At 51.1% G+C, this 15,497-nt stretch overlaps 1 protein-coding gene across 1 annotated transcript; it reads right to left on the bottom strand.

The window, feature by feature from the left end:
- Positions 1–202: 202 nt before the first annotated feature.
- LOC128943457 (serine/threonine-protein kinase pim-1-like) lies at positions 203–13,558 on the bottom strand (the record flags this gene model as incomplete). Its single annotated transcript, XM_054286397.1, has 5 exons — positions 13,550–13,558; positions 1,679–1,780; positions 1,540–1,569; positions 948–1,290; positions 203–315 (listed from the first exon to the last, which is right to left on the bottom strand). Coding segments are annotated over exons 1-5 (597 nt in total), but the record flags the coding sequence as incomplete, so codon positions are not given.
- Positions 13,559–15,497: the final 1,939 nt, after the last annotated feature.

Raw genomic sequence — 15,497 nt, 5'->3', positions numbered from 1 at the left:
TCCCATCCTTTCCCTGTTTTGGAGGAGAGCAGGACATTTGCCACCTCCTCAGCAGCTGCCAGAGCAGGATGCCCACAAGCTTGCTGCTGTCTCCCAGCACTGGGATTCCCCCCGTGCCCAGAGATGAGGATCCACCTTGAGAGAGCCGTTCTGGCAGCGAGAGCTGATGGTCCCAGCTGATGTTCTGGCACCTCCTGAAAGGGTGCTCCCCACAGACCATCTGGTGCAGCAGGATGCCCAGGGACCAGATGGTAGCTGGCTTGCCATAGTACCAGCCAAAGTGGGTCCATTCCGGGGGGCTGTATGACCGTGTTCCTATGGAATACAGATGGAGTTCATCAGGGGGATGAGGCTGTTCCCAGAGCCTGGCCCCAGCATCCCTAGGCATGTGGGGGCTGCCCCAGTGGCACACAGGGTGAGCATTGCCCTCTCACCAGCACCTGGGACTTGTGTACAGACTTGGGGTTGGAAAAGAAGCCACTGGTGTTTCAAGAGGGCAGTGGAAGCCCTGGCAAGGCCTGACCATAACAAGGAAGAACCCACCCAGTGCTGGGAAAAACCATGCTCTCATCCTCCCGGCCTGCATTGCCCCAAAAACCATTATGAACCCCAACAGACCAGGTGAGTGGAGCAGTCCAAGCCCTTTCTCACCTGCACACCAAACCGGCTGGGCACAGGTTCTGGTTTTCCCTCTCTGCTACCCCCACCCACGGGTATTTTTGTTGGGCTGGCTGCCCCAGCACCAGTTCTGGGCAGAGTGGGGGGCAAAGGCTGCCAGCAGGGCTGGAAGATGGCTACCCACTCAGCCCTGAGTTTCAAAAGAAACTCGGTGAAGACTCAGTGACATGAAGGGCCGCAAAAGAGAGAATCCCTGCTGCCACAGTCAGCTTGGGCTGGGAGATGTTGGGTCATGAGATGCTGGGCCCAGGAGCCCTGCGTGGGCTCACCTGCAAAGTGCGTGTAGGCTGTGTCCTGCAGGTAGGTGCCACAGCCAAAGTCAATCAATTTGGCCTGCCCGGTGGCCAGATCAACCAGGATGTTCCCTGGTTTGATGTCACGGTGCAGGACCCCGCAGCTGGTGCAGTGCTGCACGGCCTCCAGCACCTGGCGGAACAGCTCCCGTGCCTCCTCCTCGGGCAGGAACCGCCGTGCCCGAATGAAACGATGCAGGTCCTGACACCGCTCTGGCCGCTCCAGCACCATCAAGATGTCCTTGGGGAACTCAAGCCACTCCAGCAGCTGGACCACACCGGGGAAGCCAGTGGACACCTTGGCCAGCAGCACAATCTCCAGGGGTGCGCTGGTGCCGTCAGGCTGCGGGAGGAGCACAATGCCGTCAGTGGAGCCGATGCCGTGCCGGGGCTCATGAAGCCCTCAGCCAGCCCGGGATGCTCTGCGCCCTGCGCTGGCCCCACGCCCGCTCTCCCTCGGGGCGCCCTGGCGGCTCCCACCGTGCCGGGCCTCGGCTCATTCCCGCCCGGCACGGTCCGGCTGCTGCCGCTGGCCCTGCTCACTCACCAGCTTGCCCCAGTGCAGGACGCGGTTCCGTGGCACCCTTTTGATGGCCACCTGCAAGTCAAGGGGAGCAGCGGGCTCAGCTCACCGCCTTCCCTGCCCAGCCCCATTCTCTGCCCTCCTCCTCCTCCTCCTCCGCCCCCTCCCCTCGTCCGCCGCTCACCGGGGCGCCGTCCGAGAGCCGCGTGGCCGCGAAGACGCTGCCGAAGCCGCCGCGCCCCAGCAGCGAACCCAGCCTGTACTGCTCCTGCAGGCCCTGCTGAGTCTGCCCTGCGGGCGGGACGCGGCGGTCAGCGCTCGGCCCGGGGCCAGCAACGGCCCCCGAGCGCCTCTCAAGCGCCCCGGGCCGGCCATGCCCAGGCGTTCGCTCCCGGGAACGCGGCACGGGAGGCTCGGGGCTGGCGGCCGCGCTGCCGAGAGGCGGAGCTCGGGGCGGGGAAGCCGCAGCGGAAGCAGCGGGAGCGGCCGCGCCGCCTGTGTCCTCCGCGGGCCCCGGGAGGAGCCGGGGCCGGGGTCGGGACTGCACCCTGCCTCGGGTCCGGGGCCGGGCTCGGGCCAGGCGGAGCCGAAGGGCGGCGATGCCGCCCCCGCACCAGGCACTGATTCCCGCCCAGCAGCGCCACCGCCAGTACGGCCAGAGCCAGGCGGAGGCGAGACCGCGGCGGGACGGCCGGGCCCGGGCACGGGGCAGCCCCGCCCGGGGCCGGGGGCGGGCCGGGGGCATGGCCCAGCCCGGCAGGGGACAGGGAGGCGGGGAGAGGAGAGGGACGCCGGGCAGGGACCCCGAGAGAAGGGCGCCCGACAGCGGGAGAGAGAGAGAAGAATGAGAATGAGAGTGAGAATGAGAATGAGAATGAGAATGAGAATGAGAATGAGAATGAGAAGCAGTGTTTAGGGTCTGTGGTCTTTTTTCTGCCGACGCTGTTGCTGCTGCTGCTGCCGCTGCTGCCGCCGCTGCCGCCGCTGCAACTGAGGCACCGGGGCCGTTCGTCCCCGTGTCCGTTCCCCGCTCGCCCCACGAGCCCCACGTTCGAGCCCCGCGCGCCCTGGGGACAGCCCCTCCGTCTGCCTAAACACGGGAACCTTCCAGCGCTGAGCCCAGATGCAGAGCCCTGACTCCTGCGCACTGGCACAGCGATCCCCTCGCTTGCTGCTATGCATTGTCCTTGCTGAGGGTCAAACACTGTCGGGCCACCTTCCCTTGGGGTAGGATTCCTACCTGAGCCCAGCACTGCACTTACATGTCCAGTGTTGCTTTCCAGTAAAAAGAGGAGAAGGAAAACTGTGTGTGGCTCATGGTATTTTAGAACGCCTAAAAATCCCTAAGTCACTGATCTTAGAGGTGAGGTACATCTGGAATTACTAGGATGCAGCATGGAAAAGGGGAGCATAGAAATAAATAGAGGAAAACATCTTGGATTGTTTCTTCCATTTTCATTTCACTTTTGGAAAGCTGTTTCAGTTTTACAGGAATCTTCTCCTGTCTGCTCTTCCCAAGAATTTCTCATGGAGAACAAGGTCAAGCTTCTGTCACAAGATTTGCCACCAGGAAATTATGCCACTGGTGAAGTTTTCATTGTGACTGTTTGTGCTGGCTTAGGGCAAATTTTGGGAGGAAATCTCCAAAAGGAATACATCTAGAAAGAAAGTTCAAGCAGCCCCTACCCCTACTAGTTCAGGAAAAGACTTCCCTCGAGAAAAGTGAAAAAAACCTCAGTTTATTAAACAAGTAAAGTATTCACAAGCATGAAAAATGAATAATATTAAATAAAACCTTGGACAGTGCTGAAGAGATGGAAAATTCAGAAAGTCCTTGTTGTGGGTTGTAGTTGGCTCACTCGGTCTCTTCTAAGTCCCTCTGGTGCTGGAATGCAGCGTCCCAGAGCTCGGGGGGCCACAGGTGTGAGCTGCAGGTGTTTGTCTGGGTTTTCAGTCCAGAGCAGGTTTAAACAGTTCCAAGAAAAAGGAAAGTCACAGTCCGAGGAACTTCTCTTCCTAAGGTGGCTAAAACCAAATTGCTAGACCTGGGCTGTGAAGGCATCGGGAAATTTCCAAATCTGTGCACTGGCAGTCTAGGCAAACACTAGATCTGGATGGTGCTGGAGTCAGAACCTTGAAATTTCCAAATTTTAGATTTCTGTGCCAGCAAATCACTGGACTTGGGCTGTGCGGGCACCAGGAAATTTCCAAATCTGGGTACTGGGGCAGCAAACACAAGATATGGGAGGTGCCAGACCCAGTAGCAGGAAGTTGCCGGGTTTTGGATTTCTGTGCCAGCAAATTGCTGCACTTGGGCTGTGCCAGAATAGGGAAATTTTCAGGTCAAGGCACTGGCAGTTCCAGCAAACCCCACATTTCAGGAAGGATTGGATCTGGACCCTTCCCTTCCCTTCCCTTCCCTTCCCTTCCCTTCCCTTCCCTTCCCTTCCCTTCCCTTCCCTTCCCTTCCCCTCCACAAGGTGCCAGAGGGGCTGGACAGCAGCCAGGCAGAAAGGGACCTGCAGGGACTGATGGACAGCAGGCTGGGCATGAGGCAGCAGTGTGCCCAGCTGGCCAAGAAGGCCAATGGCTCCTGGCCTGGCTCAGGAATGGTGTGGCCAGCAGGAGCAGGGCAGGGATTCTTCCCCTGTGCTCAGCAATGCTTGGGCAGCACCTCAAGTGCTGTTTGCAGTTCTGGTGCCCCCAATTTAGGAAGGACATGGAGGGGCTGGAGCGTGTCCAGAGAAGGGCAACAAGGCTGGGGAGGGGTCAGGAGCACAAGTGCTGTAAGGAGTTGCTGAGGAAACTGAGGTTGTTTATCCTGGAGAAGAGGAGGCTCAGGGGAGACAAGGCAGTGTCAGGGCACAGGCTGGACTTGATGATCTCCATGGCCTGTTCCAGCCTTGCTGATTCTGGGATTCTCTGGAACCACCCTTGGAGCAGTTGCAGGATGAGCCCTGGGCCCCCTCTTGAGAAGCTGCAGCAGCCCAGGTCCCTCAGCTTCTCCTGCCAGCCCCAAAGCCCATCCTGTCAGTCCTGCAGAGCCTCTGCAGCTCCTCCTCACTGCCCAGAACAGGGAGCCCCAGAGCCAGACACAGCAGCCCAGATGTGCCCCCCTGGCCTGGGGTGCCTCTGGCAAGGGAGCAGCACCAGGCACTGCAGGAGCCTGCAGACAATTCCTGCAGCACTTGTAGGATGATCCTGCTGCCCAAAGGGACGTTTATGGGGCCAAGTCAGGAACTGCAATGGGGAGTGGGGCCAGAGTGGGAAGGGCAAAAAGGGATGAGCTGTTTGCAGGGGAGGGAAGAGGGATGGGCAATAGGAAGAAATTTGCAGCAGGAAGAGGAAAGAAAGCAAAGGTGAAGCCAAGGAAATGCTCAGGGCAGTTTGGGCTTGGCTGTCAGGCAGCCCTGGCTCTGAGCAACAGCGTCTGCAGTGGGACAGGGAACTCCCACCTGATGGGAACAAACTTTCTGGCTGACTGCAGAGGCCAGGACAAAGCTGAGTGGTTTCCCTGGTGTCCCCCAACCCTTGCTGGCCCCAGGGGCTGATGGCATTTGTGCTCCCTCACGTTCATGTCCCCACACCAAGAGCATGGGGGTGCTCCTGCCTGTTGTGTGCAATGCAAACAGGGGCTGCTGAGCCAGTGCTGCCGTGTCTGTGCCTGCAAGGATGGGGCACCTGTGTGAGCTGGGGGAGAGGCCAGGGCTGCAGAGGGGGGATGTTGTTGGCAGCTCCATGAGGATGCTCTGGGACGCTGCCCTGGGCTGTGCAGCGCACTGGGGATGGATCAGCCCCTGCTCTGCTGCTCCTTCCCATCTCCCCCAGGGCCCTTGCAGAGCCCCAGCCATGCTGTTTGCCCCCAGCCTGCCCACGGCCAGCCTGGGGCTGCTCACGGGGTTTTCTGTGCTGAGCATTGGCCTGGGCGTGTTCTTGAGAGAGCCTGGGCAAGGAGCCTGGAGCCCCCAGGGCCTGGCCTGAGGCGTCAGCACCGCCCCAGCAGTGCCCATGGCCTGTCCCTGCTGCAGCCGCGGCACTGCCACCCCCAGGACTGTGCCTGGCCCCAAGAGCACTCAGGCCCTGCAGCAACATCAGGGCCACCAGGGCAGCCAAGGGAATCTAGATAGCCCTGGCAGCTTTTGTCTGGGAGGTAGCATTGGAAAACTGTATAAGGAATTTTGGAGGTGGATTCTCAGTTTTGGCCATGGATGTCTGGACTTGAAAGTGTTTTTTTCAATGGGAAGAAAAGAACGGGCTCCCAGTGTTTTGAAGGCAGATGAGGAGTGGCCCCCAAGAGGCCAAGGCCAGCCAGAGCAGTCTGTCCTGGCAAGTTTCATATGGGAATAATTCTTGGATATAATCAAATTTGGAGGTGGAATCCCAATTTCAGCGTTGAACCCCTGGAGAAGGACAGTTCTTTCCCACAGGAAGGAATGCACAGAATTCCAGGGTTTCAGGGGTTGATAAGAAGCAACTCTCAACATGCCAAGGCCAGCTGGACCAGTCAAGCAGCCCCCAGGAGGCCCAGCCACCCTGACCTGTTCCATGTTCTTGGATCCTTGGGGCCCTGCAGCATCAAAATTGCCCCTTGGTTCCATAAGGCCCTGTAGGATCACCACAGATCTTTGTTTCCATGAGGCCCAGTGATATAACAATGGTCTCCTTGCCTCTGCAGTGGCACAATGGCCCCTTGCTTTCCAAGTGGCCTTGCAGTGTCCAAATGGTTTCCTTCTTGCCATGGGACTGCACAATGCCACAATGGCCCCTTGCTTCCATGAGGTCACAGTGTCTCCAAATGGCCCCTTGGTTCTATTGGGTTCCCCAGGATCACAGCGGCCCCTTGGTTCCAGCAGGCCTGGATGTGTTACACTGGCCCCTTGCTTCCATGGGGACCCACAGTGTCCCAATGGCCCCCTGCTCCCATGAGGCCCTGGGATGTCACAATGGTCTCATCGCTTCCACAAGGCCCTGCTGTTCCACAATGCCCTTGAAGTGTCACAATAGTCCCAGTGGGTTCCCCTGCTGGTTCACAGTGGCCTCCTTTGTTCTGTAGTGTAACAACGGTATCCTTGGTTCCATGGTCAGAATGGCCCCGCGGTCTCATGGAGCCCCCACAGCCCCTTATGGAGCTCCACAGCCCCTTATGGAGCTCCAAAGCCCCTTATGGAGCCCCACAGTGTCACTTTGATCCCCTTGAGTCCATAAGGCCCTGCCATGCTACAAGGACCCCTTGGTTATACAAGGCCCTGCAGTGTCACAATGACCCCTTGGTACCAGTGGTCCTGAAGTGTCCTAATGGTCTCCATGGTTCCATGACACCCCACAATGTCACAATGGACTTTTGGTTCCATGAGCTTTCCTACTGCCAACAACAGTCTCCTTGGTTCCACAGTGTCACAATGGACCCTTTGCTCCATGAGGTTCAGTAGTGTAACATGGATGCCTTGATTCCATGAGGTTGTGCAGTGTCACAATGATCTCCTTGGTTCTGCGGCCCTGCTGTGGCTGCTGTGTAACAATGGATCTGTAGTACCATGAGGTTCCATAGTGCCACCATGGTGCCTTTGGTTCCACAAGGCCTTGTTGGGCCACAAAGGCCCCTTGGTTCCATGAGGCTCTGTACTGTCAACAATGATTTCCTTGGTACTGCAGTCACAATGGAGCCTTGGTTCCATGAGGGGCCTGGCCTCCCACAGCCCCTCACAGACCCTTATGGCCCCTCATGGCCCCTCACAGCCTCCCACAGCTCATGGCCCCTCACAGTTCCCCAAGATCCCTCACAGCCTCTCACTGTGTATGCCCTGGAAGAGAGAGAGAGAAACAGCAAGTGTTTCTCACAGCAGCATGTGAGAATTTTTAGGGTATGGTAGGGATGTGATAACTTGTTAAGTATAAACAATCTGCAGGTGGTGTTGCTCTACTTCGTCTTTCTGTTTCTCTATAAAAACCGCACAGTTCTCTTGAATAAAACCTTCTTTCACTCTCTCTACACAACTGCCTCCTACCTGTTCCTGTGACATTCTCGACGAGTGACACCTCACAGCCCCTCATGGCCCCTCAAAACCCCTTCACAGTTCCCCATGGCCCCTCACAGCCCCTCATGGCCCCTCACAACCCCTCACAGTTCCCCTTGGCCCCTCGCGGCCCCTCACGGCCCCTCACAGCCCCTCACAGTCCCTCATGGCCCCTCACAGCCCCAGATGCGGGGCCCCTCCCAAAGGAGAAGGTGTCGGGCCCTGATTGCTGTTCTTTCATTTCAATCCTTTCACAGCCATGAGTGCAGAAAGGCTGAAATGGGGTTTCCCTTGGGGTTAATTGCGGGCTGAAGCTCTGTGCTGGCGCTAGCCCCAGCGCCACCATCCCTGCAGCCACCAGGCCTTTGCTGTTCCCCCGTGTCCGTTCCCTGTCCCCGAGTCCCGCCCGGCTCTGGCAGCAGCAGCAGCCGCAGTGCAGGGGGCGCCGGCCCGGCCCAGCTGGGGCTCCCGGCCAGGAGCAGCAGCAGTGCCGGCCCCTTCCCGCCTGCTCCTTCCTCTGCTCCCAAGGGATTTTTCCAGCTCAATTCTGGAGCAGAGCAGCAATCACCCACACACAGCCCTGACTGCTCAGGGCTCGCCTGTGCTGCCCTGAGCCAGCCCTCAGAGCAAGAAAGGATTGGGTTCCAGCACTGTTTCCAGCTCTGACTCACCCTGAGGTGACAGGAGGAGGCTGCTGGTGCCTCTGCCTTGGGAATTGCAGATCATGGCTGCTCTTGGCCCTCTTCTTCTTGCAACCTGAATTTTATCCATAAAAATGCAAGTGCCTCTTTCAGTTGGTGCTACCCACGGTGCTTTCATGACAGTGAAGTCAGTATTTTTGTCACAGACATAAAGATCAGCAGATACTGGAATGCTCACCAGCCCCTGAACACTAAGATGAGGGGAATTAAAGCTTCACAGGCCACATTTGCAGGGCTCAAACAGAGCCCTGTTGCTGGCACTGTTGAAATAGAATAAGCTGACAGTGGCTGCCACAGAATTTGCCTCCGCAGTGTGGAGTTAAATTAAAAAATCAACCAGGAGAAGCAGAAACCAGAACTTCTAAACTCGCTTCATTGTTCCTTCCCAGCAGCAGGAAACACAGATGCCCAGAGGTGTTTTGCACTGCTGCTGCCCCCAGTTTGAGCCCAGGCTCTGCCCAGGCCCAGCGGGAACCTGAGCCCAGCCCAGGGAGCTCAGCGCACGCGGGGCCAGGCCCAGAGCCCTGGGCACAGCTGCCCATTGCGGGGCAGCGGTGCAGATGGAATGTCCTGTGGCCCAAACCTCCTGCTCCTGCCACACAGCACCAGCGCTCTCCCCCTCCTCCTCCTCTCCCAACACGGCACAAATTCCAGCTCGGAGGAGGCTTCCCCAGACAGCGCTCCGGCTCCTGTTCCAGTTGAATGTCCCTGCAGAGAAACAGGGCATCTTTCAGCCACTTCCACAAGCTCAGGCTTCGCAGTTCATGGGGAATCTGGGATGCAAATGGCCTTGTTAAGAAAGCCAAAGGCCAAGGGAATGGATTATAGATTGCTGAAAAAAAAGTCACCCATCTTCCAGGCAAAGTTTACCAAGGCATTTCCTGCATTTCTTCTTTTCAGATTCTTTCAGTTGGCTGATCTGGGAAGTCCAGCTTGTACTGGTGCTTATCATGAACTGTTATGAATTGTGCACTTGATTTACGCACCAAGACACCAAATGTGGAATCATCTATATGGAACTGTTATGAATGATCAATCAAAAGCCAAATTATAAAAAATCTGAAAAGATTTCTTTATCTTTTTCCGCTACTAAAATATGGTCTTCAAAACCACCACAGCCAAAGAGACAGTGTCGAGCCCGGGGTTGGTGCTGGGTGAACTTGGATCCCCCCTCTATTGCATCGGACCCTCCACCATTCACGAGAGCCGCTTCTTGCAGGGATGCTTTATACAGTTTATTATGCCTGAGCGAAGAAGTCCCAGTTTCTTTTGTAACTCTGCATATTCATAGTTGGTTCTTTCACTGTGCAGAGCTGGACAATCGCCATTTCCTTGTTGATAGCCAGCACTGATCAGATTCAGGGAAGTCACGTATTCACACGTATCTTTCTGGCGACTTTGTCTATCTTAATCGATGTTATCAACAGGGCAATGATCACTCTTGGGTGTCTTCCAATGACATGACCACGATGTCTCGGGATAATGGTGATCATCACACTGGGTGTGTCTATTCTTGGGCTAAAGTGCCGATCGTTATCTGGCCACCTTCAGGAATTTTGGAATTTGAATAGATGCCTGCCTCTCAGGCTGCTTGTGGTCAGAGACTTGTTTGGATTTTGCAATCTTTATGAAATACACGCTTTTATAGCATGAATTATTTCCCAACATATATTACAACATCACTACAATCTCACAGAAGAAGGCAATCATACCGGTCAGTGTATAGTCAAATTGCCCCCTAATTCTCATAAAGTCCATCAACTCTGCACACCCTTACTTTGTATTTTTGTTTCTCAGTCTTCACAGAACTGAGAGCTGCAAGAAAAAGAGAAAGAAATATGAACAGGTATCCCTTAGGTAAGGGAAATACTGGACTGTCAGGAACTAAAAATAGTTGATAGCATCTGTATCAGGCAATTTTTTTTACCCTCTACCAGTGTCCATTTCAGGCATCCTGTTAACATGACCTAGGATTTTGCAGCTAAATGCAATGGGCTGCAATTTGAGAGGCCTACAAGAAAAAAAACTTATCAGACTTTTTTCCCCCCCGACTGACAGGTGCAAATTACAAAATGAAAGGGCCTACAGAAATTTAAAATTTTCTAATTTTAGAAAAATACAGTATTAGCATCAGATTCCAAGGGCATAGAGATATAGGAGCAGCAAGGAAATGCTCCCAGAAATGTTTTCTAGCCTGAAGAGACAAGCTAGCCACAGGAACAAGAGACAGCCACTTCTTTTAAAATGTGTGAATTACTGAATGCAAGAGCCATTGGCCCTTTCAGCTTCTGTTTTTAACAAAAAGTAAGCTATTAACTTGTGTTTATGAAGACTTTAGTTGGACTTCAATGTTTTTAAGACAGCTTCTGAGCAAAATACAAAGAAACTACATTACATATTAGTAAATGCAGCATCTAGAATAACAACTACATAGTCCTATCTCATAGTTAAATGTTCAGTTTTTCATAAATTGTGATTAAGACCATGAAATGCAGCACCTAATCCAGTTAAATCCCATCTACACCTCAGATTGGCTTGTGTAACTAATATTTTCCATTCCACTCCCTATCCCTTCTCTCACCTCAGTCCTCAAGCTCTCAGCCAGGCACAAGCCAACTTCTCAGCTCAACTGCTGTTAGCAATTACCTGTTGGTAATTGCCTGAGCACCTGCCCCACCCACAGCAGCTGTAGGTCCCTGGCTGCTGGGAGAACAGGTCTGAAGTGCAGACCCGAACACCACCACCCCCCACAAAAAAAAAAAAAAAAAAAATTAAAACTTTTCTAAATAATTTGAGACTAGTAAAAGATCAGGACATGGAGGGACTTGTTTATCCCCTTTAGGCCAATCAAGAAAAGGTTTATAGCCTTCTCTGGAAAGGGAAGACTGGGGGGTTTTTGTTGAAGCAGAAGCATGTTTTATCAGCCCAGTTTCCATCCTCATTTGTTCCTGCTGCCCAGGAGGCCATTCACTAGGCATAGATATAAATATCTCTGTCTGAAAACACATCTACAGGAGTGCATGACTTACACTGGTGTGATTTAAAACTTAGCTTTTATTGTACAAAAATGCAAAAATCTGTTCTAGGAGAGGCACATCTTGTGGAGCTGTAAGGACCCTGACAGCACATCTGCTACCAAAGCAACAACTCCTGCTCTGCAGTGGCTTAAGCAGGCTGAGATGGAAGTGTTTCTTCATAAATGCATAAACCACAACAAAGTAGTGGTGACAAGCCTTTTTTCCAAGTCTGACTGAAGGTTTGGGAAGCAGGTCTGCCGGCAGAGGGCATAAGAAGCATGACAGGTTTGCCTACTGTGCGCCTACAATTTCTACACCATCATATCACTACTCGGTCACTGAGTAAGCTGACAGTGTATGACACATTATCCATCCTGCATAGAAAGTCACAGAGAGAAGAAGAGAGGAAGAAAACACGGAAGATGACAATGCAAAAAAAGTTGAAGAAATGTGGCAAGGATTGAGCATTAAGGGACAGAAATAAGAAGAGACCATACCCTTGAACTATAAAGTCCTGTCAGGAAACTGCAAGTACTTGCATATTTGAGTTCACCACCTGGACTTGCATGCTTCTCCACATTACCATTATTTCAAAAATTTTGCTTCCTGGACAAGCTGCCAGGTCTCCAGTACCAGTCCTAGCTCCCTTCCAGCAGTCTGCATCTGAGCAGGGAGTTGAAAATAGATCAGGGATTACCTTTTACACTGTAAGCATTCAAGACAGCCAAAGAACTTTGAGGAAAAAGGCCATACTGAGTGCCCAGGACAAAGAGATCTTTAGAAATTGGAAGAAGGAAGTATTGATTGAGGGTCACAGTTATGTTGAGGTTCAGCCTTTCAAAGGTTTGTTGCTTTTCTACTGAAAACTGCAGGTGAGAAAGCCTAGGCAGAAAAGGGAAGGAGAAGCTGTGTGAACAAACCCATAGCTGTACACAAGGACAGAAGCAGATTTCTTCTTCACCAGGCTGAAGAGAGTGGTTTTATTATTCGAAAAACAAAAGCCAAACTACCCCGAGTCAAATATATATTCTCCCACTACATTTAGATATTACAACAATAAAAATGCACTATAAAACTACTGCAGTAAATTAGTCAGTTAGGAACAATAAACAGGGCACATGTTAATAGTATCCATATCTATCTTTGGAAAGATGAGCAATACAATCTCATCCCAGCTCATGCTCAGTATTTACTACAATCTCAAGTAACAATAAAGTCAAACACAACAGATGACTGATGTTCCTACCTTCTGCTTTCCAAACAGAGTTTTAAAAGATAGTTTATTGCAAAATCAGTCTCAAGTATGTTCAAGGCCTTGGGAGCTCTCTAAGTTTAATTAATATCACACATATAGAACCCATTTTAATATTTGTGTAAAGCCAATATTATAATATTATAATTTGTATTTAACCATCTATCTGTAATATTGCTGAAAGAAGGCACACTTTTGTAAATATCTACTGGCTTTGGTAACTGCTAAAGGTAATGTAGATTGGGCTGTACTACTGTTTACTCATCTTTCTGTTGCACAGAAATCTTGGATGCTTTAGTGCGTACATCTGTAATTCTGACATTTTCTGAAATTAAAGTGAGAGGAGAAATGGGCTAAATTCAGGTACCTTAAGTTACATATCAACATTTGCAGACATAAATCAAATACATAAGGAAAACTTTTCTATGGGAAGAATGCCAGAGCAAATTAAAATATGTATTGATAAGAATAATCAACACAGTAGAAATTAAGAGCATCTGCACCATAGGAGAGAGTGTATAAAATCACACTCTGCATCAAGAGAACATAATCGGTATTTCTTCACAGCCTTCTGCCTTTGCATGCCCCTCTGCAAAGTGCAAGGGGCCTCAAGGACTGAAGGAAACAAAGGGAGTCAAATGGAGACACTTGCACCTGTCTCACTGGGGCTCCTGGGGAAGCAGTTTCCTTGGGAATCAAGCCCCTCTCTGCCAAGGGCACTTCCCCAGATGTGTACATTTCATGGGGAAAACCAACACACCCTTAAGTGCATGGTGTGGAGGTTCAGGGGACATCACAACATAACCAATATGATCCAGTGAAGCTAAATTTATTATTCCTAAAAAGAGTCTATTTATAATAAATCTTTACTGCCCATGTGTCTCTAGCTAATACATGATTAGTTAATCCTATCTGTTCACATATCTAAAATAGAATGCTGATTGGATCATCTAATTTTTTACGCATCTTGCTGGGGTTGTCTGGCCCACCCATGGCTCACTTTCCCAAGCCTGCTGACAAACTAGCTGAGTCCTGATGACTCTTCTTCTTGTGTCTTTTTCAGGGATGTACCAAGCTCATTTCTGAATATGTCCATAAATAATGCTTTGTGAAGGTGTTCATTGTCCATTATTACAAGTAGGCTGGATTGTGCATTGGCTGAATATGGCCATTGTCTAGCAAAAACTCCTCCATTCTATCTCTGAGCCAGCATTTGAGCCAGTTAAACAAAATCCTCCCTCTCACGCTGTAAAGAATGTGGAATTAGAGTTGGAATGTGACCCTGAAATAGAAGCAGCTCAGAAACTCCAGTAGAAAAAAGTTATTCCAGAAGCTATTGTAGAAGGGACTTTTCTCTCCAATGATGTAGAAGCTTTTCCTGTAGTAACTAATGCTGCAAGTAGAGTTTGAGAACCTTTCAATTGGAAGATTTTAGAAAAATTGAGAGCTGCAATTTCACAATTTAGTTGAAAATCCCAACTTGTACAGTCACTTCTGCAGTATATTTTTCCATCTAACACATTAATTCCAGCTGATATGCGTACCCTAAAAAGACTTATAAGACCACCCTATCAGCAGGAGATGTTTCATAAAAGCTGGGAGGAAAAGTGTGCTCAAGAAGCAGCAAGACCTAGAGTGCAAGGTGATCCTCTGTATGGTTTAACAGCACAACAGTTACTTGGCAAGGGGCCCTGGGCTACTGTCACTGCCCAGGCTAAGAGCATTGATCAAGTCTTACAGATGAGCCAACAACTAACATATAATGCTCTTCTTGCACTTCCAGATAAGTTACACACCATGTCTTTTACACAGATTTGTCAAAGAAGAATGAAGACTTTGATAAATTTGTAGACAAATTGCATGAAGCTATCTATAATCATTCTGATTTAAATTCCGACACAAAGATACAATTAGACTTTGGGACCAATTTGGGACAATATGGACTTTGGGATCATTACTCCATTCCAAATGGCTTTCCCTTCAGTCACAAGAGGCTTCCATCTCTTCCAAAAACTGCCTGCTGAAACTGTTCTGCTCCCTTGCAAATCAGTTCACTACTCCAGCATAACCCTTGAAGCACAGACAGACGACTCTTCAACTAATTATAGTAGAAAAGAGGGTATTTATTGCAGCCCTGGTCACATGTGAACTAGTTTCCAAAGACATGTGCAAGGAGTTGCAGACTCCTGCTCTCTCTTTCTACAGAAAAGGTTTTACAATAGGTTTCTAAGGACCCATAATACATAATTATTACCTGCCTGTTTCGGATTTTTATCAGCTGACTATCTACTACAGCTGTGCAATTGTACTCCCTTAACTGGGTCGGTGGGATTTTGAAATGAGGGAGTGGTTTTATGGGAGGAAGAAAGCTGTCTTCCTCATGGTGAACTCTTCTCCCATGGCCAGCTGGCAAGACCTTTGGACCTGCTGCTCACAGTCCAAGCCTCTCCTGACTGTTCAATTATTCTTAAGGCAAGTTATTTCTATGGTTTCTGCTTCTTCACAATTGCTTCCTCTATCCCTGTCACTCCTAGCTTTATGTTCCTAATATATTTGGTACTCTTTACCTACAGGATGTGATTTCTGCTAGCTGTATTACTAACTTAGCTTCTTACCTCATTTGAATATCTTAACTAAAATATGCAATCTTCTACTATCCCAATTCTATTCCCAGCTGGCCCCTCAACTCATCTGCACTTTTCAATTATCCTCATTACATTTTCAGCTAACCCCTTGACTCACCTCAGGCACATCCCCGACTGCCTCTCTCCCAGCAGCTCAGAGCTGCATTGCACAGCGCTTGTTGCGCGCCAGAGAGCACAAAGCAGGCTGGCCTAGTGGGCCTGAATATTTCTGCCAAACATTGTGCATCTCACACCTTTGCTCAGGCTCAGTGCAGAACTGCAGGATTGCAGGCGCTTCCTCCCAGAGCTGCGTGAGGCGCTGGCTCCTGCAGATGGGCCCTGCCAAGCTGTCCCTGCCTCACGCTGGCCTCGCTTCCCCTGGCACAAGTGCCGGG

This window comes from Melozone crissalis, unplaced genomic scaffold (genome assembly GCF_028551555.1).
Source record: "Melozone crissalis strain CALT ecotype California unplaced genomic scaffold, PUWL_Pcris_2 ptg000046l_1, whole genome shotgun sequence".
Taxonomy (NCBI): Eukaryota; Metazoa; Chordata; class Aves; order Passeriformes; family Passerellidae; genus Melozone; species Melozone crissalis.
Note: the sequence above shows the minus strand (reverse complement) of the source record. Positions and strands in the feature narration are given on the sequence as shown.